This window comes from Populus euphratica, unplaced genomic scaffold, assembly GCF_000495115.2.
Source record: "Populus euphratica unplaced genomic scaffold, PopEup_1.0 scaffold172.1, whole genome shotgun sequence".
Taxonomy (NCBI): Eukaryota; Viridiplantae; Streptophyta; class Magnoliopsida; order Malpighiales; family Salicaceae; genus Populus; species Populus euphratica.
The window spans coordinates 421,307-440,766 of NW_011499920.1; the positions used below are offsets into that span (position 1 = coordinate 421,307).

Consider the following 19,460-nt stretch of genomic DNA (forward strand, 5'->3'; position numbering starts at 1 on the left):
TGCTATGTGATAAGGCTTTGATTAGCCGGAAGAATTAATGGTTTCCAATGGGACTCGTTGATTTTTTTATTGGAGGTGGGTTTCACCTCCCACGCCCTTTCTTGCTTTTTTTTGTCCTCCAGAAAATAGGTTAAAAATTCGAGTTTGGTATCTTTGAAATTATAAATAATTTACAGTGAAGGTTTTTTTATTTGTTCTTTTAGAGCCGGGTTTATTTCCTTGCATTTGCTCTAATATTCAAATAAAAAAAATGAACTTTAAGCAGGACAGGAAAGTGTATTTTCTTTTCAGATTTTTTAGAATTTAAAATTAAACAATAGTAAATAATTTTTTAAAAATATTTAAGTAGAATTAAATGAAAAATAACACGGAAATGGTGACAACATGAATAAAAACATATGATATAAATATCATAAAAAAGAAATAAAAAAATCAAAAACCAAACTAATTAGTTCAAATTCAAGACTTCTAGTCAAATTAGAACTTGTGTAATTAAAGTTTCTAATTAAGGAATTCAACCACAAGGTTGAACAGTGGAAAATAAAATTAAAAATCACATAGCAATCATAAATCTTAAATTTAAAGATAAATAGACTATAAATTAATCAGATAAACCAATAAAAACCTTTATAAAAGAAAACTAATAGGCTAACACTGAAAACTATCTCTAAACGACCTGTATCATTCATAAAAATTCTGTTTAAGATTCCTGAAAAGACAATTTAAATACCCAAGCTACACGAGTCTATCCAAAAATTCCACATAAAGCCCCCAGTTTTTATTATTTTTATATATGAACTAGGTGATCATATAGAAAAGGCACAGAGTAAAATAGCCATAAACATAGTAATTAAATATAATTAATCTAGTGCTAGATCGGGTCATAAACATAGTAAAATTTGGTTTAATGTAATAAAATTCTGTTTAACTTCATAGAGATCGGAACAAAATCTTATGATTTGTAAAATTAATTTCTAAAAAACGGCATGCAAGTACTCTCCAGGTCATTTATATTAGTCAATGCTAATATTTTATTGATTTTACTAATCTTTTTTTTATGTAATACAGTTGTTTAATGTAAACACCTGTGTATATATCTTATGATTTGGTGAAGTAACGTTTGCGTAATTAAATAGTACTATTCACGGTTTGACCGATCAGAAAATATTGTTAAATATAATAAATTTATTACATCATCACATGATAGTTTAATAAATATATAAATAAAATCATATAAAATGTATACACATAGAGCGATAATAATCATTTTTTTATCTATATTTTATATATTTATTAATTTATTTATGACTAGTTTGCATAGCCATGCTATGCTATGAGAGAATCAAATATATTTTAAATGTAAAAAAACAAAATTCAAGTTTCATGAGATTTTTTTTTATATTGTTCTTACGCATAAAAATTAAATATTTTTTAAACAATGGTTTAACTATAATTAAACATTGCATACCTAGTGATAAAAATGGAAGAAAATGGTACTGAAAATTAAAACCGTGTTGTTTGGTCTTCTTGTTGTTAAAACAAATACTCTAAAAATATTAAATAAATATATGTATAAGATTTCAAGAATAGTTTTATATTATTATTTTTAATATATTTTTTCAAGTATTTTATTATTAAAATTTTAATATCACATTAAATAATTATCTCAACTCAAAAATTTAAATTCTCAAAGAAAGTTTAAAGAATAATTTTATATACTAAATTAGTCATTTCATTCCACTCGATATCAACAAATTTTCATTGGCGTGTTTGAATTTAAATTTTACATTTTCAAAGATAAAATATTATCTCTTCTACCTCCTATTTTTTAATCTTGGACCACCCCTCGGATCTTGATTAGAAAAGACAGCATATAATCACCCTTACAAAAACACAACCAATGTTTAAACACTCAAATCGCATAGGTTGTAAGAAATAAATAAAGTGCTTCACTAAGGGCCATGGTGTGGTCCAATAATTGATCAAGAATAAATAAATGACACCTACGATACTAATTAAGTGGGCCACTTATGACGTAAGCAAATGTAAGAATATTGACATCACTTCGAAAATGTCATGCACTATCATGATTTCTTCTCTTTTCTACCGGCAATTTTAATTTTAGGCTCGCCTAATAAATTTTTTTAACTATTTATTATTTAGCAAGTAAAGAAAGATGGCACATAAATACAAATTAAACAACATATATTGTGATTTTTCTAAGATAATTATATTAATATGGAGGGTGTGTCTCGTTAAGATTAAAATTTAATTTCGATTAATATAGAAACTGATTTAATATTACTTTTTTCATCGTCAAATGATATATGGAACTAATGTTTATTAATATGCTAAAATTGAAAGCACAGGGATTAAAATGATAAGAATTTAAAAAAGTAGAACCATGGATATAATTTGTCGGTAGGTCAGGCGCGCTCCATATTCACACGAAGAACTTACGAGGACGGTATCCCGTGGTGATTATGTTCATGACGTTATCCATGAAATGTCAGCATTAGGGTTGCAGGTGGCGACTATGATGACGTGGCAATGCATTTCTTCGAGAAATGGCAAAGTTGTTTGTATTAGATCGTCATATTTAATATTATTAAGTTTAGTTTATATTCAAATCTAATAATATTTGAGTCTTATTCTATAATTAAATTTAAAATTATTGAGTTTTGTTGAATTGTCAAACTTAATTTTTTTACTCGCTGGATCCAATATCTTTTAATTTGGCTTTGCCACCAAACATAGAATCTAGCATCGGGACATATTAAATTTAATATAATTATTAGACCTATAATATTGGGTATGCCAGCCAAACTAATTTAACTTTGGTGATTCAAAACTTGGGCTTGATTTTAATAATTTAGAGAGTTAATCCTGTAAAAATTAAGTAACCTATGAATTAATCCCCAACCCTAAAACGTCAAAATTTGAGTAAAATCATATTAATAGTTTTTTATTTTTATTCAAAGCTTCAACTTTTTTTAAAAATAATATTTAAATAATATATATTTTTTAAAAAATTAGATTCAAATTAAACCCTAATAACTAACAACTATTAAATCTATTGCCTATAATGATTAATAGATATAAAACCTATTTGAGAGTATAATTATAATTTTTTTTAAAAAAATATTAAAGTAGTGTATTTTTTATTTTTTATAAATTATTTTTAATATCAACCATTAAAATAATCTAAAAATATTAAAAAAATATTAATTTAAATAAAAAATAATAAAATAATTTTTTTAAAAAATATTTTTAAAATATAACAACACAATAATACGAACCTTTGTTACGGTTTTCTTCAGTGTTGCCGACATATCAGTACACACGGTTCAGTTAAATTCTTCGCGAGGCACTATCACATCGCCGACTGATGATGGAAATTGACTAATCGGACGCCTTACAATACTATGTTGTTTACAGCTACTCTGTTGTCATGCAGGACCTACCAAACCTGCTGGTGCCTGAAGCCATCCTTTCACACGTGAATCGACAACAATATCACTGCCAAGTGCCCCCTTGTTCCAGCTATCACGTTGGATTCAAAATTTTCTCGAATTTAAAAAATAATATCTAAACACTAAAAAATATTTTAGAGTTTTCTTTAAATACGGGGCAATGATTTAAATTTAAAAATTTCTGACTTAATTTTTTGTTTAATAATCCTAATGAATTTGTTCAACTTATTACTCTACCAAATTAAATTTTTATTTTTATTTTATTATATAATAAAAATATAAAAAATTAATTTATTATCAATTCAATATTAAAAAATTTTATATTAAAAAATAATAATTAAAAAAAAATACTCAAACAGCTTATGGCAACAGAGTCAGGTACATGGCCTAGTGGTCCTTCCCTTCTTAAAAAAATATAGACAGGTTATTGTTCGTCTCAACTAAGTTAAAATATGAAATTGTTATAAAATAATTTAAAAGATATATCAATTTATTATTTATATAAATACATAAACTAATTATAAGTTATTTTACTATAATAGTAGTTTTTTTTTTATGATACTCGAGGAAAATATTAAAATAGCTATTTAGAAGTTGACCGAAGTAAGATAACAAGAAGTTATCTATTAAAAACCTGAAAATTACTAAAAATAAAGTAAAAGTTATAAAGAGAAAGTATAAAACACCACAGTAGCCGGTGCAATGTTAGAGTAAAACACACTTTCTAGTCTGATTAAATTTCTTTGAAAAATAGATTATGCCTAGCTAATTAGGCAAATACTCGGAGCGTTATCAAAGGTATGATTAAATTTTTTTTTAAATGTAGGTTAGTAAATTATATCTTGTATTTTATTTAATAATTTAAATTATAAAATTGAGTTGGTTTTTTTATACGATATCAGCGTCTTAATAATCAAGCTGTTATGAATTTAAATTTTATTATTTTTATTTATTTAATAAAAATTAAATATAAAATAATATAAATTTATATAAATTTCAATAAAAATTTTATTATTTAAATAAAAATATTAAAAAATAATACTAACTATATTTTAAATTTTATTTAATAATTTAAATTATTAAATTAAATTGATTAACTTACAATGTACCGTTGGAAAAGCAGCTCATCAAAAGTCTTCGAGAGGTACCAAAAATTGCCCCACAAAGAAATGAATTTTGACTAAAAAATTCAAAGCAAACTGACACGGAAGTAATCTGGTACACACTATAGGCATTTAAACTAACTGCAAGTTATTTTATCAAATTCTAAGATTCCTTTCAATTATGATCTGACAGAATGGACAACAGGTCAGATGAATATAACAAGAAGCAGGTCCTGGGATTTGGGTTCTCACACGCTACGCAACAAGGCCTTTTTTTTTTTTTTTATAAAAAATAATGTTTATTTTAATGGAATAATTTTTTTTTGACAATAATAATAGATGAACTAAAAAAATGAAGGTAGTTTGGGGAAAAATCCGGAGAAAATTAATGCAATTTAATTTTTAACTAAAAATAAAATAAAATAATAAAAATTAACTATACTTAACCTAAATTAGTATAATAAATATAAATAATAGAAAGCAAGTTAGTTTGGATTAATTTATTATACTTGTATATAAAAAATAAATTAAAAAACTGAAAAATTCATTTTAAAAAATATTGAATGATAATTTGAAATTCAGTTTGACTTTACTGATCAAGAACCCGGTTGACCTGGTAATGAAACCAAACCAAGTTTGAAAAACAAAACAAATTATAAATCAAGATGATCAATTAGTTGACCCGATAAAAAACTTGGTTGTAATCAATTAATTATTTTTTTATTTTATCAAAATAATATTATTTTAACTTGTAAAAAAATTAGGTTTGACTCAGATAATCTGGTCAAAACTAATGACCTGATTTTGGATGAAGTCAATCACCAAACCGAGTTTGAAAATATTGTACGGAAAAATAAAATAAAAAAAGAAAATAAAAAATAAAATACTAACCTCTAATAACTTTTCGACCCGCATACCATGTCATCAAACCTTTGGTTATTGAAAAAAATCAATGCTAGATCCCATTGATAACAGGTATGATGGGGTTAAATGGATTCTGACGAAGTTTGTCGGCATCATTTGCTGATCTGGAATACTATAATAGTAGTTTTTTTTTTATGATACTCGAGGAAAATATTAAAATAGCTATTTAGAAGTTGACCGAAGTAAGATAACAAGAAGTTATCTATTAAAAACCTGAAAATTACTAAAAATAAAGTAAAAGTTATAAAGAGAAAGTATAAAACACCACAGTAGCCGGTGCAATGTTAGAGTAAAACACACTTTCTAGTCTGATTAAATTTCTTTGAAAAATAGATTATGCCTAGCTAATTAGGCAAATACTCGGAGCGTTATCAAAGGTATGATTAAATTTTTTTTTAAATGTAGGTTAGTAAATTATATCTTGTATTTTATTTAATAATTTAAATTATAAAATTGAGTTGGTTTTTTTATACGATATCAGCGTCTTAATAATCAAGCTGTTATGAATTTAAATTTTATTATTTTTATTTATTTAATAAAAATTAAATATAAAATAATATAAATTTATATAAATTTCAATAAAAATTTTATTATTTAAATAAAAATATTAAAAAATAATACTAACTATATTTTAAATTTTATTTAATAATTTAAATTATTAAATTAAATTGATTAACTTACAATGTACCGTTGGAAAAGCAGCTCATCAAAAGTCTTCGAGAGGTACCAAAAATTGCCCCACAAAGAAATGAATTTTGACTAAAAAATTCAAAGCAAACTGACACGGAAGTAATCTGGTACACACTATAGGCATTTAAACTAACTGCAAGTTATTTTATCAAATTCTAAGATTCCTTTCAATTATGATCTGACAGAATGGACAACAGGTCAGATGAATATAACAAGAAGCAGGTCCTGGGATTTGGGTTCTCACACGCTACGCAACAAGGCCTTTTTTTTTTTTTTTATAAAAAATAATGTTTATTTTAATGGAATAATTTTTTTTTGACAATAATAATAGATGAACTAAAAAAATGAAGGTAGTTTGGGGAAAAATCCGGAGAAAATTAATGCAATTTAATTTTTAACTAAAAATAAAATAAAATAATAAAAATTAACTATACTTAACCTAAATTAGTATAATAAATATAAATAATAGAAAGCAAGTTAGTTTGGATTAATTTATTATACTTGTATATAAAAAATAAATTAAAAAACTGAAAAATTCATTTTAAAAAATATTGAATGATAATTTGAAATTCAGTTTGACTTTACTGATCAAGAACCCGGTTGACCTGGTAATGAAACCAAACCAAGTTTGAAAAACAAAACAAATTATAAATCAAGATGATCAATTAGTTGACCCGATAAAAAACTTGGTTGTAATCAATTAATTATTTTTTTATTTTATCAAAATAATATTATTTTAACTTGTAAAAAAATTAGGTTTGACTCAGATAATCTGGTCAAAACTAATGACCTGATTTTGGATGAAGTCAATCACCAAACCGAGTTTGAAAATATTGTACGGAAAAATAAAATAAAAAAAGAAAATAAAAAATAAAATACTAACCTCTAATAACTTTTCGACCCGCATACCATGTCATCAAACCTTTGGTTATTGAAAAAAATCAATGCTAGATCCCATTGATAACAGGTATGATGGGGTTAAATGGATTCTGACGAAGTTTGTCGGCATCATTTGCTGATCTGGAATCTTGTCGGCATCGTCCAGTTGGGTCGAAGAGCGACTATAATTAGGGTTGGGAAGCCAGTCTGATCTTGTTAAACATCACTAATTCTAGAGACATTAATGCGTACATGCAAGGATAATATATGAAACGTGGCAAGCTTGTCTCACAGCTAAGATATGCTTCAGAATTTCTGGGCACGGCAGTGATGGTTACCGACTATATCAGAAACTTTCGGTTTTGGCTAAGTTCTGATAAAAGGATGATCTCCATGGGTATTATCTTTCAAATTTACGCAGGAAGCCTTTTTTGAATTATTATGACTCATATAGAATGTCTTGCATATATGTTTATAGATAAGATTGACGAGTTTAAATTTGAAAAAAAAAAAAAAATAGAATGTATAGTTTTCAATCTAATTGCTTGATCAAGTTGAAATTTTGCCACTGTATTTTATAGACCCAGTTATTTAGGTGTTAGTTTATTATGACCAGATAAAATTGTTTTCATATTTGATGTTGTTTCATATTTTTTTTAAAATTTTCTTGTTATTTTCGATTTTCTTTTCTACCAAAGTATAGAATATTTATTTAATTCAGGATTTATTAATTAGCTTGTTTTAACTTTCTATTTAAAACAAATTTGATGTTTTTAGCATTCAATTATTAATACTTATCATTTATTAAATTAACATTATATTTACAGTTTAACTGTAATTTTAGACACCACTAGAAAATTAACAAGCACTAATAAATTTTTTCTATTGGTATAGTACGGTAAAGTTTACTAACAAATTTTTTTATTTCTGTATCTATCGGTAAAAATAAAATAATTTTTTTTATTGGTATATACTGATAGAATTGCAGTGAAAAATAAGGAATAAAAAAGACCAAATAATAAGATGACATGTAACTTTTACTAACAGCGTTACATAAGGAATTAACCCGGTAGTACGTTTTTGAATATGTTTATGGAATGATTTCTAGTTATAGTTAAATGATATTTTGATCTCAAGTGGACACATATAAGTTGATGAAGATGATAATAATGATTGAATCGACGTAGAAGACTATGATGAAGATCAGGATGAGTTAATTGACAAAGAAGAAGACAATTATGATAATTTATATTATTTATGGAGGAAATTTAATTCAATGTAATGACAATGGTGTTAATTTATTATTGAATAATAAGTAAATATTTTTTTTAATTATTGTGATGCGAACTAGTGTTATTGTATTGCATGTACAGTTGTGAATTTAAATATTGGTAGGATGGATAGATAAGGAGTAAAGATCAAAACTAACATCAAACACTGTTTTTACTTCGATGGAAATATTTACTGAATGTATTTTTTGGTATATTCTAGTGGCGATGAGAACTATTCTCCTTCTCTTTAGCCCTATTCACTTTTCAAGATATTGATAATTAATGTTTTTTTTTTTTTTTTATCAATGGAATCACCAATTGAATGCTCATTTAATACCGACATCACCAAAAAATACATTCAGTTGATATTTCCATCGAAGTAAAAACAGTGTCTGATGTCAGAAATAATTTAAAATTAAAAAAAAAAACAATATATTGAACAAAAGTAGAAAAATAATTAAATAAAAATCAAATATACAAAAAGAAATTAAAATAATATAAAAATTAAATATTTATTATAAAGTTAAATACTTTTAGGTTCAAATATAATAAATCAAAAATAGAGACGACGCTAGAGGAAAAAGAGGAGGTTGGTCGTCGCCTGAACCATGGGGTTAATAAGAAGCCCTTCTTTTTAACCCTGTTCACTTTTCAAGACATTGATAATTAATGTTTTTCTTTTTATCAACGGAATCACCAATTGAATGCTCATTTAATGCCGACATCATTAACTTAATGAAAAGTTATAGGTAATATGTCTATATTATTTAGAGGGTTTCTGTAATTTTTCGTGCAAAATGAAAATTTTAACTTGACTTCACAAATAGAATCACTGACTGAAATTTAAAAATATTAATATTTAATATTCTATTGGTTATTCTGTTATTAAAACCTTATATAAAAGATCACAAGCACAACAGATGGGACTTCATCTTCTTTATTCTTCTCATTTCTTACTTTTTTTGATGATCACGAGTCATTAGGTGTTGACCGAGAATAGACACATGAGGCATATGTATCGACTCATAATGTGTGGACATCGTGTGTGATGTCGCAATGTCGGAGGTCCTTTCACAGCAAGATCTATTTATCCGTAAGTACGAGGTCCAATGAAAAGATGACTTTTCAATGCAAGTTTATTTTGCTTTCACAACATGTTTAATAATTTTTTTAAAATGATTTTATTTAATGAATGCAATTTCAGGTTTACAAACATTGAGACTGCGAGAACAATAACATCAAACTTTAAATTATTGATGAAAATTCTATAGTTTTAATAGAGCCAAATTTCCAAACATCTTAAATGGAAACCACAAATTGATGTACAATTTTCAAGGTTTAAAGTTAATATTAAATTAAATATTTTTTTATTATGTTAATTTTTTTCGTTTATTAAAATTACTAAAATTTTTCTTTATTTACCGATAGAATGAAGTGGGTATATTTTTTTTGGCGTGCTTTATCCTTCCGTCAATCCATCGATAAATTTATTATTGACAGACTCACTAACAAATTATAAATTACTAATGAGGATTTTTTTGACAGATTGTTTCTTTTCGTGATTTCATCTGTAAAATACTTATCAATAGACTGTGTGAGTAAACATAGATAAACAATTTTGTTAGTAAAACAGTTAAATCTGGCAGGGAAAATTTATAAAATTCTAATTTCTTTCTTTTTTTATGTTATTTTATTTTCTTTATGTTATAAGACATATGATAGGAGATTGCTCTGGATTTCTGAATCTAGTTTACAAGATAATGTTAGATTTTCACAAATTTGATATCGTCACAAACCCTTGATGGATAAATATGATACGTTGTTTTTTATTTTCACATATGTCAATTTTAGATGTAAGATTCGTTCTAATTTCTTGATTTTTTTCTTATATATATATATATATATATATATAATCAATTCTCCCTGTAACATAGATTATTTCCTTAATTCAAATTTATTCAACATGGAGAATATACTTGATTTTTGAAATTTTCTCTCTAGGAAAGTAGAAACTTCAACAATAGTTTCAACATTCTAGAGAATTTTGTAGGCATATTATTTGGTAAAATTTCGGATGGAATGCAAAAACTGAATAAAAACTTTTACCAAAACACAAGATCAATTCCATCTGACGCCGAGCATAGACTTAGCGCAGGCAGATGAAGGTAAACAAGGCCAAGGCCAGGATGTCAAGTGAGAGTTTTGAGTAGCTGACTGCAATTTGATCATGGGGATAACTTAAAATTTGTTTTGCATTTCTTTTTAACCATAAGCATTTCCCATTTGCTTGTTGACATTTTGTGTGAAAAATATTCACAAGAGTGCCAATTTGTGTGGGACTTTGCACAGCTAAGAGGTTGCTATTTGAAGTTTCCTTGGTGGGTGGATGGGTGGCTTCATGGTGTCAAAAACAAGCAAAACCATGCCACAACCCTTCATCTAACGAGAGGACTCATCGCTGAAGCCTCATCTTGAACCAAGAATATATTTTCTTGTTTTTAGAATTGTTATGTTTAGTTTGATTTGTTTTTATATATATTTATTTATTTTTCATTCCTTATTTTTGTGCATTGTAGAATCATCCTTCTTAACGTTTAAATCTTATGATTGGTGGATTAATTAGTGTAATTTGTTTATTACAAAAAGGACCTTATAGCATATATATTTAACAAACAAATGTTGCATTTTATCACACACATATATTGGTGAAGTCGGTATCCCCTGAAATATGAGTGAGTGCAAGAAATTAATTATTTTTTATTGAATATGTGGTTCCATATAAGAATAGAAGAAGAATTCAGAATTATTCAAGAAAAAGAAGAGGAGGAGGAGGAGGAGATTTGGGAACTCAAAATCTTTTGAGAATAAAACGACACCAATATTTGTTAAATGTATTATTTTTTAATAAAATGCTATTGCTTCGAATAAATAAAATGATACTAATATTTCTAAGATGATTTTTTTAATATTATATTAAATTTTTGTTGATAAATAATTATAAATTCAAATTTTACTATTTTTATTTTACATAATAAAAATTAAACATTATTTTTACTTGAGAATCTGTGTTCAAGAATAATATAAAATTATTTTTAAAATTTTATCTAATGATAATATAAGCTATGACATAGCGGAAGTTTATTAATGAAAAGGATCACTGCCCCTTTTCTGTGTTTTGTTCGAGTCCACGAACAAGAGAAAAAAAAACACGAATCCACGAGTAAAAGATTATTGCCTTTGAATGACAATTCTTATTCAATAAAATCCAAAGTGTCTTCCAACGAAAAAGGCAGCTTGTATTTATAAGCTGCAAATCCTAATCCTAATAATAAAAGTACTTATTAATTTAAATGACAAAAGAGTTAAAGTCCTACTTTAAATATGTAATTTAAGGTTATGATTTCTAAGCAAATAATATTAGTCTGCAGGGAATCTTCGATAGGAGGAATCCATGTGAAACAAGGAAAAGAGTAACAGAGGAGAATACGTTGCTTGCTCTGGTGTTATGTTTCCTTGTAGAAGTAGGATTCCAGTTGGCCTGGAATTTATTCATTAATCTATCCTACATCAAGCTATTAAATTAAATTAAATTGAACACTGACCTTATAATCACTTATAATCATAGTGCTATAAAGTCACTTATAATCATAGTGCTATAAAGTGTACTGTGGTCGTTATGAATGATTAAAGAGAGGGGCCAAGACTAATATGCAACTACATTCATCAAATTATAATTAATAATCATGAGAATGTTGCCTCTCATCCTTAACCTACCTTGGTCCATAAGCCATCGAATACCTATCAGCACTAAATAAGACTAATATGCAACTAAATTCATCAAATTATAATTAAATAAGCCATCGAATACCTATCAGCACTAAATAATTGCGAGCTTGCTGCTGGTTGAAACAATTCTCCCTTCTAACCGGGGACCAGCTTGTCAGGACAGAACACGATGGCTGCCGACTAATTTTGGCTGTGATGGGATCATAATTGAGCTACAAATGCCCTTACATTTCCAAAAGAAACGTACTGAGTGGCACATCTAAACCACTCGTTAGGTTTTGATGAGTCCAACTCATAAAGGATCCAAGTCAATGTTGTGAGCCATAAGGATCAATAACAATATCAATATCAATATCGATCATTCATTCACATGCTTTGCATTGAAAAAATCAACACGGTCACACACCACACGGTGTCTTTCAAAGACTATATGAATGGCTAATTGGGCCTAAAGGTTAGACTTGTCAAGTCCTATCTCACCCATCTTGATTTGAGAACTCCCACTTGTTCCACCCATCTCTTAAATTAGGCACGTTTTGATTGAGCCTTTTTGACCTATGTGGACCATAGAAATGTATATTCTCTAGAGTTTCATGTAGCTTATATAGAACGAGACGTTGCTTTTTTGATTTCCAAATTCAGCCACACCTAAAAGATAGCAAAAAATATATATATCCAAGATAGATATGATGGAGCGTCCGATATGTCATCTCCAGAGCATGAATGGTGACCTGCTAAACGATATCATGTCTCGTGTAGATGGCTCAGCCCTCGCTTCGGTTGCCAGTACATGTTCTGAGCTCCGAGGCATTGCTCGGGATCAAAGCTTGTGGAAAAAGTTGTGTCATAACAGGTGGCCTTCCACTGCTCTTGAAGAAGCTGAACATCTGATTTCAGGTTCTGTTCACGGTTGCTTCGACAAATTCTACTCGGACGCCTGCCCACTTGTCTTATATGATGAAGTTGCCAATGCCAACCCTTTGAAACTGCTTGAATGTGCTGAACTAAGTCCCCGCACATCTCCTTCTGACCTACTGTCATTGATTGATGTTTATTACAAGAACAAATGTGTCCTCTCGAGGATCTCGGATGGCATACCTGAGGCTGTAGATATATTCAAACATGGACTTGTGGACAGCAGCTGGGAAATGATCGCTGACGGGCGACAGAAATGGTTTCTAAATTATCCATTTAAACTGGAATTGATGGACCTTAAAGACGATGACGATGACGAAGCATTAGCTTCTCCTATATCATCACTCAATGAGGCTGGAAAATCAAGAGAAAATCTTTGCAAGAAGCTGATAGAGGATCTCAGGTTGAGTTGGATACTAGTGGACAAGAAGACAGGCAAAGCTGTTAACCTCTCAAGCTGGAGGCCATTATCAGTACAGAAGAGTTGGCCATATCATGCTACTTATGTGATGCAATTCGGATGCGTTCTACCCGTGGAAGAAAGTTTGCTTCCTCAGAAGCTGGCCAGATTCATAGTAACAACTAGATTCATGATGACAGAAAGAGAGGAGTGTCTGAAATGGAGGGAAATCAGTATGAGAATTGAGAACATAGAAGGTGCCCATGTCAATGGAAGGAGTAGTCTGATGATTCTGAATAAGGCCCTTTACAGCCAACGCAGTACAAATCAGTTTAAATTGGAAGAGGGATTAAGGAAGTATGAGAAACAGAAGCGAGAAATGATGAGTAGAAGGGAATCCAGTGAAACTTTGGCCGACAGATTATTTCCATTCATCGAGACCACTGTTTTTGTAATTTTATACGTTGCTCTTAGGTTGCTAGTTTAGCACTCTCATATCAAGGGGAGGTGTACACTGGAAAAGGTGAACATTCTCCCATAATATTAGAAGATTCTGCACCGCACTCTACTGACATGGTAATTGCCCAAGTATGGGCTGAAATTATACTCGATAAATTATCCATTTTAATCTGGAACGTTGGACCTTAAAGATGACAGCGATAATGATAAGAGCTTGACATCATTGTTAGCGCTCAATGAAGCTGGAAAACCATGAGATCATAGCAAGAAGCTCATAGAAAATCTCAGGCTGAGTTGGATACGGGTTAACAAGCTTGAAAACATTCTCAGTACAGATGAGCAGGCCTTACTTAAAAGCATCCTAATTATGTGATGTATATTGGTTGCATTATACCCAAGGAAGAAACTTTGCATCATGTTAATGGCGCCAAGGAGGGAGTAGCTTGAGGATTCTGAACAGATTAAGCCCCTAAACAGCCGATCCAGTACAAATCAATTTAGAGATGGAAAGAGGGTTTCCAAATTTTCAAAAGTACAAGAAACGACATGAATTAATCAGGAGAAGGGATTTCAGGTAAATATTGGCTGATAGAATCTATAGATTGAGATCGCAGCACCTATGTAATCCCTTACTATGCTATTGCTATTTCAGCATTCTCATATTGCAAGGGCATGTAAATTCCCTCGGCTTATTAAAAGATCATACGCTACAATGCTAATTAATTGCCCAAAAAATTGCTGAAATTCAACTGAATAAATCTTTTACAGATCAATGTTAAGAAAATATATATTCCCATGATAAATGCTAAAAATGGGATCCAATATAAAACACAATCCCTGCTCTCGCTCAAGAGTTCCCATGATAATTTGCAGGACATCTTCGGGGGGGCCTTTCTTGAAGTTCAGCGTGGTGCATTGAAAAGAGCTTTACTGATTATGCCAGTAGCCTCAATGTAGCGTTCCACACACCTGGAGATGCAGCTACTTTCGCTCCCACTCAGGCTTGACCCTGGTTTTGTGATACACTTGGCAAAGCATTTGTCCCTCACAGTCTGCATTGAAATGGAATTGCAATTAACGTCGACAATTGCACACAAATGCCAGTGAAGCTATTGCAAGGTACAAGACATTGAGTACCATTTCTCAAACAAGAATTCAAGAAAGCACTGACAAATGCTTCTAAGAAAAGTACCACTAAAGTCAACTTTGTGATGCCACCAAATCCAAAAAATCCGATTACAAGTTCCAGCCACTAAAGTGATTCGAGAATAAATTAGCTCTAATATCCTCCCTAATACCTGACAGATTTTTCAAAACATGCGAGTCAAAGAGAGGACACCAGGGCTGCTAGAGACCCTAAACTGACTGGTTTTTGAGAGATCAAGTGAAAGTGCAACTCATATGTGCAGATACCTCAACCAGTATCCTAAGAGAACACGCTTTACTAAGATACAAATTTGTACATGAACACAGGTGTTTATACGTTTCCTTCTGCCACAAAAAAATACCAGGAAAGTAAAGCCTGTGCATGACTTTGTAACAAGATGAGCTTGAAATTCAGTACTAATATCAGGGTATATGTTTTCATAACCTCCACTTGAATGCTGATTACAAATAAATAAAGTAGCCAAGGTAAAACCTCTTCTTATAATTTGAAGTTACACAAACAGCTATTAGGCTTAAACCAATGAAACTGCGAGTTCACATTCATCATTTCATTTTAGGAACAAGAATGCCATCTGAAATTCTAATTTGATGATCAGAAGATAATTTCTAATTCCCGATTCCCGCATATAGAATTGCACAGACAATCCAGCGCACGCAACTAGGCTTCTTAGCAATGAGAAAATCCAACCTAAGTGGTGCATGAAATATCATTAACACACAAAAAGTTAAACCAGCAAGCTTAGATGTTGCAAACTCTTTTACCACCCAATGACAGCAGAGAATCAACATTCCACCTAAGTCCTCTCCCTAAAAAGATGAGATAAACACCAAATTACATGAATTGGAAATCTCATCATTATTACAAGTACGGAATAATACTCCCCATCCCTTGTATTGTATTCCCCTAAAATTGGAAACTTAAAGCGCAACTCTCACATTCGAATAATAAAAAAAACCCAGATAAAAAAAATTCAATCTTTGAACTAAAAATCATCTATAACTCATCTTTGACGACTAAAACAATATCATCTTTAGTCATTCTTTAAGCTAAAAACACCCAAAACCAAACAATTTCTCCACTAAACCACCAAAGATGGTAAAAAAAAAAAAGATTTATGCACTAGAAGCAAATAAAAAGAGAGAAAGAGAGTGATTAATAGAGAAAAGGTGAACCTCAAGGAACTCCTGGGCATAAGCTTGTGCAAGTTGATTCTTTAACTGGTCCTTAAAATCTTCTGCTGACATTTGGGGTGACCCAGATCCCATACTTGAATGTGAAGAAAACGAATCCATTTCTTCTTTCTTGCTCTTCTCTCTGTTTTCCTGTTGGCTCTGTGACTCTGTTTCGGTGCTCAAGGAGAAGAGAGGGGCAATGTTTCGATTCAAACCCTAGAGAGGGCTGTGATCCTTCTGTTTTCAGTTTAAGAAAATCCTTAAACCCTTGTTGGCCCAATTGACGTTGTCCTGAGCCAGCCTAGTTACAGAAAAATCGTTGCAGCCCAAAGCATCACAACAACTTTGTCAACATAATTTCTTTATAAACATCATTCATGGGTGAATCTCTCACTAGTTAATGGATCCCATAAATCTAATTTTCTTGAAAGTAAAATTAACATTAATTATGATTTGTTTATGGTGGTTCAAATAGTTTTCACAAATGGTTTGAATTTGGATTAAATCTTGGTTAACATGCAAACAGGTTATAGTTAAGTCAATTCTTTTTTGTCAGTAGAATACTATTATTTATCATAAGATTATGTTTGGTTCTCTTGCTACAGCGGAATGCAATTTTTTCTCTTATTTTTTATGGGTGTTATTTTATCTTTATTTGAGATTTAATTTACTTATACCTATTTGAATTTTTATCTTTTAAATTTATTTATATTATAGTTTATATTTTAAATAATTATACGAAATAAACTTAATTTAAAAATACCCTTGATGTGTTAATGGTTTAAATACTATCATAAATAAAATGTTCAAAATACCATAACTTATAATTATCTTATTTACTACTAGTCATCTTATTGAAAAGAAAAAAAAAACTAATAATGCACAATATATTACTCATCAAATATGATAACTTTAAATTCACTGTTTTTTAAATTTAGAACATCATCATATAAAAATGATATAACAACACTAATAAAACTAATTTAAAACAAAACAAATTTAAATTTTAATAAAAAAAAAGGAATTACACAGCAACCTCGAAGATCTTAATAGTAGAGGCCACCCACATTCTTGTGATTTGGGCTGTAATTAGACTCAAAGACAAGCCTCAATAAAAAGCCATAGTTGGTTTGGTCTTGGTCCTTGAACCATTTTTGGGTCCATGGAAAACAAGCATACATGACCCCCTTTGTTTTGATGTTCCACTTCCGAGGCAAGGTGAAAGATCAAAATATACAAATCAAACTGGTTTTATTTGCCACGCTATGTGGTGGGATGAAGTTTTCTTTTCACCACAAGCAAGGGCGTGAATCGAAAGTTTTACATGTGTATTTAATAAAATTAATAGATAATTATATATGTTAATAAATAATAATAATAATAATAAATATGTTAATTGTAATAAAATGTTGAGTTAGGAAGTTCAAATAAAAATGTTATTTTTTAGGAAAAAAGGGTTAAATATTTATCTTAATTTGAGATTAGATCTCTAAAGTTTTAAATAGTTTGAATTAATAAAATAAAATTTTATCTTGTCATTTTGAGCATTAACTCAATGTTGAAATTTATTTTTAACATAGAGAGAACCTTAAATAAAACCAATCAAAATAAGATATCAAAGTAAATACTAAATCAATTTTAATATAAAAGGATTAAATTGAGAATAAAAGAAAGTTAAGTGATAAAGAACATAAATAAAAAACAAGAAAAAAAACACTGAGTAATTATTGTAACTCATCATAGTTTTTGTGTTTCTTCTATGTTTTATTTTCATTATTTTTTTATATTTTTTTATTTCGTATTGCCTCAGCATCGCTTTCACAAAACCAAACTATAATTGTTAAATGAAAAGGAAAAGGGCTTAATAAAGATACAAAAGATAAAAAAGAAAATGTGAATGAAAAAAAAAAGAAAAAAAGAAGAAGCTTGATACAGGTCACTTTTCATAACTTAAATACCGTTTCATAATTTATATAACATTAATTTTATGAAATCAAACTATAATCGTTAAATGGAAAGCAAAAGAACTCAATAAAAAAAAGAAAAAAATGTAAATGAATTATAAAGAACACAATCAAAAACAGAAGAAAAATGTGAATGAAAAAAAAAAGAATTGAGAATATAATTCATGTTAAGATCGCTATCTTTTAATGTTTTGTTAATCGTTAAAGTTAAACAGAGGCACAAGAAGCATATGGAGTAGTGACCGAGCTCGTGGATTGAAGTTGCTAGCTAGGGTGCAAAACTGCACATAAGTTATGGTATCAAAACAGATGAAAACAACTTGCTGCTTTTGCATTGAGCCCCCAAATTAAAATCCCCCACTTGCTTAAAATTATAGCCCACAGCTTGGTGTCTCACACATGCATTGAACTGGATTTAGTTGCCTTGCTTAGTGCAACTTGCAGCTAGCTAGCTGTGAAATTTCCAATTTTCAATACTAGCATAGATAATTAGCTACCAAAATCTTACCAATAATTGATCTCAACTTTGAAATAAAAATGGATTATATTGCATACAATAATAATAAAAAACATTACTATATTTTAAATTAACATTCAATCTCTTACCTTCAACCCATACGCAGGTGCACGCACGCAATTAAAAATAGTTTGAAACATAAAACAAGATAGCCGTCAACTGTCAATTGGAGGGTAGAGCATTCCAGCTTGGTGGTCCTGTTGAGTTAAGGAGTGGTCCTAAACCTATGATCTCAACAATTAAGGCCATGCCTCATTGAACTTCGGTTTCTTTTGTTTTTTTGTTTGATTTTTTTTTTTTGTAATCACGTTCTAGATCCTAACATCTTCCATGATCACTGTGAAAACTAGCCATTATTATATCTAAGTACACAAAATTTCCCATTTTGGATGAACACAAGTAGACAAGATTAAAATTAACGAAACTCATTAGTAGAAAAAGCTATCCAGGAAAATCAAGCTAGCTCTCAAAATTGAAAACCTGTGTTCCTCTGTGATTGAGTGACATACTTCTGTCATGAAATCAAAGAGGCCGTAGCGAGAGGTCCCCCTCAAACTTGATGTGCACGGCAGGCAGTTCCAAATCCACCGGTGAAAGCTGAAGCAAACTGATGGAATCCTTTTATCACCAACAGATATTGCTAATGAATTACTTTCACAAGAACAGCGAAACCCTATTGTCCTAAAGAGTTGGGAGGGGAGGGGAAGATGAGGAAGAAAAAGGAAAACATGCAACAGCT

The 19,460-nt window shown here is 29.5% G+C and overlaps 1 protein-coding gene and 1 pseudogene across 1 annotated transcript; one reads left to right on the forward strand and one right to left on the reverse strand.

Annotated features, from left to right (window-relative positions):
* The first annotated feature begins 12,815 nt into the window (after window positions 1-12,815).
* Window positions 12,816-13,928, forward strand: LOC105135106 (probable F-box protein At1g60180). Its single transcript, XM_011039821.1, has one exon. The coding sequence runs from the start codon at window positions 12,816-12,818 to the stop codon at window positions 13,926-13,928; it is 1,113 nt and encodes a 370-aa protein (XP_011038123.1).
* Window positions 13,929-14,481: 553 nt separating this feature from the next.
* On the reverse strand, window positions 14,482-16,567 carry LOC105135046 (mitochondrial import inner membrane translocase subunit Tim13-like; annotated as a pseudogene).
* Between the last annotated feature and the right edge of the window lie 2,893 nt (window positions 16,568-19,460).

Bases quoted from the DNA above. Each gene is read 5' to 3' on its own strand.
- LOC105135106 (XM_011039821.1), top strand. From the start codon at position 12,816: ATGGAGCGTCCGATATGTCATCTCCAGAGCATGAATGGTGACCTGCTA.